At 45.4% G+C, this 8,665-nt stretch overlaps 1 protein-coding gene across 1 annotated transcript; it reads right to left on the bottom strand.

The window, feature by feature from the left end:
• Positions 1–763: 763 nt before the first annotated feature.
• Positions 764–8,476, bottom strand: pdgfrl (platelet-derived growth factor receptor-like). Its single transcript, XM_061725742.1, has 6 exons — positions 8,209–8,476; positions 7,297–7,573; positions 7,063–7,214; positions 4,488–4,781; positions 3,828–3,964; positions 764–1,122 (listed from the first exon to the last, which is right to left on the bottom strand). The coding sequence occupies exons 1-6, from the start codon at positions 8,261–8,263 to the stop codon at positions 934–936; spliced, it is 1,104 nt and encodes a 367-aa protein (XP_061581726.1). The 5' UTR covers positions 8,264–8,476; the 3' UTR covers positions 764–933.
• Positions 8,477–8,665: the final 189 nt, after the last annotated feature.

The following is an 8,665-nucleotide window of genomic DNA, read 5'->3' as shown; positions in this document are numbered from 1 at the left end:
AAAATGTGTAACTGATGCATTTACTCTGGTTTCTTTTTGTAGAAGAAGCTGGATGGATGGCTCCTAAAAGGTTGCATGAAATAAAATGTCCACTCATCAGGCTTTACTTTAGTAGAGTTATTGCCACAAGTGGAACAGGTATTTCACAAAGGAATGTTTTTTTTTGTTTTGCTTTTGTTCTCAAATCTAATTTAGGGGGAATATCTCAAAAATAACAACCAGCAACCATCAGTAAAGCTGAAACTTAACAAGTGCTGCTTTGGATCAAAATAAGCTCTCGGCCTGCAGAACACATTCCACATACGGACTGCATTAGGACATGGGCTTGGCATGCAGCGCCGCTTCAAACCCGATTCAGACGTACGGCTGGAAAGACTGACTGCTGCTCGCGTGGACGAGGTAGCGGCGCGATGGAGCTCCAGGTTCAGGGATTTACTGTTGCTGCTGAAGCAACTGGCCCAAATCACTGATCCAGTATCTAAAATGTAATTATTTTAAATTAGACTTTCAAAATAAAGGTACCCCCAGAGATGTTGAGTAGACTAGTCTCCTGGCTGGAGCTCTGGCTGATCAGTAGCTTTAGTTCCTATTTGAAGTATTTTGAATTTTGCTGTAAACTGGGTCTTTTATCGAATGAGCCTTTCAGGGTTTTCACTGCTGGAATATCTAAGATAACTATTGCTTTGCTCTTGATGTTGGTGGAGATCCCTGCAAACATGGCTTCAAATTGATTTGTTTCAATGATAAAATGAAACTCCCAACAAAGAAGTGAATTTCTTTAATGTTGACAAACTGCAGTTTAGAAATAATCCATTTGATATGTTTACATGTAGATTGTTTTGTTTTTATCTGGTTTTGTGGGTGTGGGAGTATCACTGTTAAAGCTCAACAACACGTAACAAATAACAGTATTGGAGGCCGTTATTGTTTGGGCTACGAGGAGTTGACGGTGGTCGTCACCGTCGTCTCTCCGTGCTGGTTCTTGGCTTTACAGCCGTACTTTCCAAAGTCGATGGTCTCCATGTCCACCACTGTCATGATGCTCTGTGAGAGCCGCGTGGTGTGGCCCACACCCCTGTTCACCAACCTCCAGGAGGTTTGGATGTGGACAGGCCGGCGATCCTGTAAATACAACACAGCATGTATGATTTTTGTGAAACTTTTTGCTGGTAATCAGAACCAAAGGAAGAGGAAATGCTTTATAATTTGCAGCTGTATTTTTATGGTGAGGTCATTGCAACTAACTCTTACTCCTCCCCACCCTGCACTTGCAAGTGTCGAAGCTCCATAGGAACAGTGGACGGTTTGCTGTGCCGTGATTGGTTGTTCAGTTGGCTGCTGACGGCAGACGCTCCAGCTCTGAGTAATTTCCTTTTTGTCAATGTCATATGGAGCCTCGCCAACAGAAAAATGTCACTGTCTGCACGCCCCTAAAGCTGAACTGACAACTGCGACACAAGCCGAGGCATCCCCACCTCTCAGCGCTGTGCTGAGCTTAATTAAAAGAAAGTCAAAGTTGCAATTTCTGGGGAATCATCAGTTGCATGGGACTCATTTTGTGAACTCTGATAGGACTGTATTGTTTTCTGCGTAAAGAGCTTTGGGATGTGAAACCCATTCAAATGAAAGTGAACTGAACTGGATGATAAAATGGGCCATCTGTTTTTCATCCTCTATCAATGTCTGGCTTTAACAGCTGAGGTGAGTACCGCAGGGCTGTAACAGCAACTTAACAAGACAAAAAAATGATAGTTGCAGAGTAAAAATACTTGGGCATAACTAAAAGTAAATAAACATCAGAAACTTGGATAGTAGGTGGGATTGAGATCTCCAGACGTCATCAGGAATGCACTGGTGTGTTATTGGCCGTCTGGTGCGCACATGCAGTCTCAGCAGGTATGAACAGTCTACAGTGGAGCAGCTGGGGTGCAGAGCTGCTCCTTCAGTCACGTGCCCAGATTACGCTACCTATTGATAACAAGTGCTGTAGGTACTCCCGCCAGACTTCTGCCGGCCTGTTTGAAGTCCTTTGTCCACGTGTATCATCTGAAATCCATCTAGCGAGCTGCTGAAGTTCAGAACACGCTCCTGCAGCCATATCTCACAAAACACAATACTCCTATCTTTTTGTCAGCTCTACCAGCTCACCCATCCCACCTCGCAGGGAAATCGCTCAATAGAAATCCTCCAGGAAGAACAGCATCCAAAGCAGCATGGAATAAGTTGTATTTTAAAGACAAAAACAAACGGGGGTTTTAAAGGTGAGAAAAAGTCCCCAAAATAGAAAACCTCAAAAGATTGAAAATAGACAAATTTTTACGGAGCAACTGCAACGGTTTCCATTTGAGCGTCACCAATCGACAATCAATAGAATGGAGGCAGGTAAGGTTTCTCCAACTTTTATTATTGATAATTCTGACCTCAGGAACGGGTCCAGGTGAAACCTCTGACTAGGAATTCAGTAATTCCAGTGCGTGCACATGGACCGGGCTGTGTGTTCCCTCTCTCCCGGTCCTGCATAGCTGATGCTTCAGGCATCTATTCCAGCCGCTTCAGGCGCTGTCATTGTTGACTGCAGTGTTTGTTGCAGAAGTTCATCTCAGGGGGCCTTCGGGATGCTGGATCTCTGTTGTTTCATCCTGAACGGTGGCTCCGTGCTTCCTCTCAGCTTGGTGTATAAACGTATAAACGTTGTCGGTTCCACCTTTGTTCGTTCCATTCAGCCATCTCTTTAGGATCGACCTCACTCCTCCAGGTCGGTTTACTTGTGGGATCTCAAGTTAAAAGCTCTCCTGAACATCTGCTGTGTTGTCCCTCAGATCTAACAGCAGCCACAGAGCTTGTCCTCAGTAAATATATCACACCGGACAACTTGTGCAGTTGGTTTTGAAGTGGCCTCGACAGTTGTCTTCAACAGTCATACTGAGTTCTCTGAGAAGGCTTTTAATGCCGCGCTGATGTCATTCAGCTCCAAACAGTCAAGTACACTTGTGCGAGACATCGTGTCTTAGGCATTCTTGGCCTTGATCCAGTCAGTGTACAGATTCATCTGTCCTGTCTACCAGTAGCTGCTGCTAGGCTGCTCTGGTGTTACTTACAATTCCCTTTCGGGCCTTGCTCATGCGTGGACCCGTGTGCCACGTGACCACGGTCGCTGTGATGGCTGATGGGAGGCAGACAACATCACACCCTTCTGACGATCCTCCCTTATCAAGATATATATGTATATACCTCCCGTCAGAGCCGCCTGGGAGATTTGCGAGGACCTGTGCGAAATGGCCGGGGGGTCGGGTCGGGTGTCTATATGCGCAATTTTAACTCTCCAATTAGCAAAATACTGGATACCTTCCCCTGCCTCATCATCATCTCTTGCCTCGACGCGGGGCCCCGCGGCTGCTTGAGACCCGGTCGGATCGGTGATTTTTGTAACAAATTTATCAAACGAGCCTTTCAGAGAGGCATTAAACTCTTCCATTTTCTTTAGTTTTTTTTCTTTTTTCATCCCCTGATGGAAATTTCCGGATTCTGTCTCGTTCTCTCGACATTGTGTGACAGTTTGTTCCAACTCCACCCGTCTGGATCAGAGCAGCTTGTGTCTGCGCTTGGTCTGACGCAGTTGTATTGAACAACAGACACGCGCATCATTGCACATATTTATTGTTATTGCACAGACTAGTACACATTTAGGTCTGTAATGGAACGTGACTGTTGATATTTAAGGGAAAAAACAAAAACAAAAAAAAAAAACGGTCCATAGCGCGAGGCCCTGTGCGGTGGCACGGTTCGCACACCCCTTGTGGCGGCCCTGCCTCCATTATTCATCTTACCTGGCCAGGATACGTCCAGGTGAAATCCACATCCATCTCTGGTTCTCCTAGCACGCTGCAGCTTACGTTGACATCATCGCCTCCCCTCACACGCTCTGGAGACGTTTCAAGACTCACAAACGGGGGTCCGCTGGGAACTGTCAACAAGTGAGAGAGAACTCTCAAAATCACCTTCCAAAAGCCTCCCCTTCAAATACTGAAGCCCAACTCATCATGTTCACATAATTCAGACTCATATTTCCAGTGAATATAAGGACAGCGTGTATAAATTATTTCAACAGTTGAGCAACCTTATCACCTCCACCTCCCAGTTCAACATGCCGCTGCAGCTTAACGTTGCCTAAAACACACAGTTTCCATAACTTAAATCCAGCAATAATTTGCCTCCTTTCATTTGTAAAACCCAAGTAGTGATTCCATCCCACCTGGCAGGCGTCCACGTGAGCGCCGCTCAGCAGTGAGGAGTGGAAAGACCTTTAACATGTGTGAAATACAGCCCTCTCCTGGAAGCTGACGAGGCGAAATGACAGCCTCTTGATTCATGACTCTGTTAAAAGCCTCTTGTGGCGGCTCTTGGCTCTCTGAGCCAGTAAGTTGATTGATGGTTTCTTATTTTTGTATTCATTGTTCTAGGCATAGGAGCCTGGCCTGTGTGCTCACCTTCTACATAGAGCAGGTGGTATTTAGTGGAGATCTGCGGGACGCCCCTGGACACAGCCTTACAGTAGAAGACTCCCTGGAGCTCTGGACTGGGCTGTTTCAGCACAAACCCCCTGGTGGGGTCGTACGTCACCAGGGTCTCGTTGGCTGCGATTTCCTCCGCCGGCACCTCTCTGTGCAGGGACGCCTCGGCCTGTGGCTCGGTGACCCGGCAGGGCACGACGGCGGGCCTGTCCGGCCGCAGGAACACGATCTCAAAGTGGATGGCGGATGGCACGAAGAGGTTCTCTTTATCTGTGTAGAGACGTGGCATCAAAGAGTTAATGCGTCTTACATAATCATCAGTATCAGTATTCGGGTAAACACTCCCTCCTGCCTCTGCGGTGCGTTATAAATCACTGCACCACCTGGCAGCCCAACATGACTCAGTAATGCTTTTAAGCTGCTGCTTTTATAACATTCACCTTGAAGTTGGCATTTTATCATTTTCATTCCTGATTGCAGAGGGAGCCTTCAGCGATCGGCTCTCCTGGAGAACCGGCTCCACGTTTGGGTTCAGGAGGGAGATACCCTGCTAGTTTTCTAATATCTGATATGCTATGACGCAAACTGGCAGGCTGAGAGAGATCCCCCATGATGCACTGGGCACTTTTCCCGGCTCAGATGTCTTTACCCTGTATATGCCACTAATGCTGCCTTTAAATTTGTGTTTCTCTCTATTTTTCATTTCTCGTGGCCTTCCCCTGGTCTTATGTGGATTTACGGGTGTTTCCTGTCCTGTCCTCTCACCCTGAAACCGTTCAGGGCAGCGGCTCCTTCTGGCTCTGGCTCTGCTGCCTGCAGATGCCTGACAACTGAAGTGAAAATGTTATGCAATAACCTTTCCTAAACAAGGTTACTTTCAAGAACTTGTATGATGTGAGAATAATTACAATAAACTGGCTGAATTTGAATAGATATTATTATTAATAGTGTTTCATTGGAAAATAAGCGGATTGACTTGGACTGTTTTCTTTCCCTCTGAGGAGCCCTGAGATGACTCTTGTTGGGAGCTGCTATTCTGTTTACCTGCTGTTAGTCATTACTGAACCAGCTCCACATGGAGCAGGACTGGCCGTTTTCATTTTATGACTCATTCCAGCCTCGGCTCCAAACGCAGGAGTTTTAAATGCCAAGACTGGACTGTAAACGGTGTTTCAAGCAGAGGACACCTGTGTACTCAGTCTAGTTCCACCTGTGCAGTCATTTACCACTCAGAAGGTTGTGTGAAAGTGACTTTTAGTGCAAATATACTTTGATGGCTCAATAAGAAATAATTGCAGTTCATTCATCATCTCATTAAATCTTCTTGTTACTGTGGACAGAGTCAGTGTTAATATTTGTATGATGTTTTTTTATTTAGTTATGACAACTGCCCTGTTCTTATCTACTTAAGCAACGTTACCTGAGCTGTAAAACAACACTGTAAACATTTCCTAGACGCGTAGTGCTGTTATCTCATGTCATATCATGGTATATCTGAATTTAGCAGACACCCATTCTCTGTTTTAGCTGTGCTTTGTCTGGTTTGTACCCAGAGGTGTCAAGTAACGAAGTACAAATACTTCGTTACCTTACTTAAGTAGAAATTTTGGTTATCTATACTTCACTGGAGTAATTATTTTTCATATGACTTTTTACTTTTACTCCTTACATTTTCACGCAATTATCTGTACTTTTTACTCCTTACATTTTAAAAACAGCCTCGTTACTCTATTTCATTTCGGCCTTTAAAAAAAACTATCCAGTTAAATTGCTCCATCCGGATAGAGTGAATTTGGTTGTGGTTGTTTCAGATGTTCTTGTCCAGTTTTGTTCTTACATCCGTTCCCTCAGATTCCTGCAACTAAACTTGGATGTACATTCCAATAAAGGTTAGGATAAATGATAACATGCCTCTGAAGTTTGACTTTTTGCACCATTACAATACTTATAGGCAACTAGTCATCATATCTTCTGCTCTCTGAAACACATGTTAATGCTCAATAGTACACATATATGGTTCTTTCATATATTTGCATTATACTAAGATGCATTCATTTTCAATGGCTTTTGTCCTTAATGGCTTTTTTCCCCCTTACATTACTTTTACTTTTATACTTTAAGTAGTTTTGAAACCAGTACTTTTATACTTGAGTAAAAAACTTGAGTTGATACTTCAACTTCTACAGGAGTATTTTTAAACTCTAGTATCTATACTTCTACCTGAGTAATGAATGTCAATACTTTTGACACCTCTTTTGTACCAACAACTAAATATCTGATCCATGCTGGAAGTCCTTGCTTGTTTCATCCTGGGGGAGACTGAACGGCAGCTCTGAGCCGGCACCACAACTAGGAGGTGCAGTCCTGTAGACCTGAGTTTTGTGGCTAGCATTGTTGATGTAAAGATACATGATTCAGATTTAACTACAGTCTCACTATCTGGCAGCTCCAAATCCACTTGCATAGATGTGTCTTAACTCTTGTTACAAAGCTTCATCAACAGATAGTTTAATTGTTTTTGAATTGAAAATGTACTTTTCATAAAGGTCACCTGTGAAGTAGATGTACGAGGAGTAAATTCGATCGTAGTCCTTCTGACACTCTGCCCCGTCACACACGATCACCCAGCAGCTGTAGGGCCCCGTATCTGCAGCAGAGGGCGACGTCACCATCAGCTGGCTGTACTTGTCGCTCTGCTTGATGCTGCAGGCAGGAAACCAAACGATAAGACACTCACACACCCATCTACTCTCTGAGGGAAACAGCGGATGCTTCCTTGCAGCACCTGAGGCGCGAGTCGTTGAAGGTGTCCAGGTAGGCCGGGTAGGACCAGCCGATGTTGCTTCCTTTGCACCGCAGCTCCAAGTCCTTCCCAGGGGTCAGAGTGGTGGTCTGGCTCAGGCGCAGGAAGCGGCCTTTGTCCAGCACCTGCGTCAGCAGGGACTGGCCTTTGCCCTTCTTGTCAATGACATTAGGGTGCCGAACCTTCACCCGTTTGTTCCCACCTGGCCGGGTGGGGATCTCTCCTCTTTCTTTCCTCCGCTTGACTGCTTGGCAGGCACCTGCATTCACAGAGGCACAGAGGAGGGAGGGGAGCAAGTCCCCCAGCTGTGACAACAGTTGAACAGGAAGTGCAAAATCCTTCCCTACTGGCACAAAATGTCCCTAATCCAGCTTCTCCTTCTGCTCGGCTTTTCCTTTGGCGGGCACAGAATATTAAAATAATCAGTCCGTAGAGTCAACTTGCAGAGTTTGATGTTTTATCCTGCAGTGCACAATAAATCAGAACTCAAAGAAAAGGTCAGCAGTAAAGGCCAGATAATTAGAAACGTCTGTTGCATTCCTTCAGATTCAGCTGCTTTGAGCAGGGCTGCAGAAAAGCTCTGAAAACACTGGGACAAGTAAACTTTTATAGCTGTTTTTGACATCTTAGATGCATAAGATGCAAATGACAAAAGCAGTATAACTTAACAGCGGGATGAAATAATGCAGTATTCAAATAAATGCATCGTATTTGCAGTTTGCACCTCCCATTCACTCCGCATGGCTCCTCCAGCCAGTATATATACAGCCTCACATTTACGAATCCAACCCTTGCTTCAGAGTAGCAGCTCAAGCTGTCATGATCATTTTAACAGGAGCGTTGCTCCACTCAACAAATCTACCAGGCAGATGTGGAAATGACGACTCTACTCACCATTTTGGAGCTCTATGCAGAGCAATGCCAGGCAGAGCGCAACCCAGAGTTTCATGGTCAGAGAGGAGCAGGGCTACCGAGATGGAAGACGACTGTCGGTGAGGGGCTCAGAGGAAAAGGAGATCAGGCTTGGAGCTTCGCTGGACCGGCGCAGGCTCCAGCTCCAGCTGCCCTGTTTAGATTTCCAGCTCCATCCTCCTCACAAACTGGAGTGAAGAGGGAAAATAACTTCAGAGCTCTTGTGTTTCCTCCCTCTCCTCAGGCCTGGGGAGTGGAAATGTGGAGTCAGAAGCCCTCTGCTGGACCTGAGGATGAATTATATCTCATTTGAAGGATCTTTTTCACATTTCAAAAGCGTGCTCTCAGTGAGAGATGAATGCAGCCACTGTGACATCGTTTCCTGGTTTGTGTCCTTCCATTCAGCACACCCACACTGACCTCTGAGACTAGACAGGTA

The sequence above is a fragment of the Cololabis saira genome, chromosome 7, assembly GCF_033807715.1.
Source record: "Cololabis saira isolate AMF1-May2022 chromosome 7, fColSai1.1, whole genome shotgun sequence".
NCBI lineage: Eukaryota > Metazoa > Chordata > Actinopteri > Beloniformes > Belonidae > Cololabis > Cololabis saira.
Note: the sequence above shows the minus strand (reverse complement) of the source record. Positions and strands in the feature narration are given on the sequence as shown.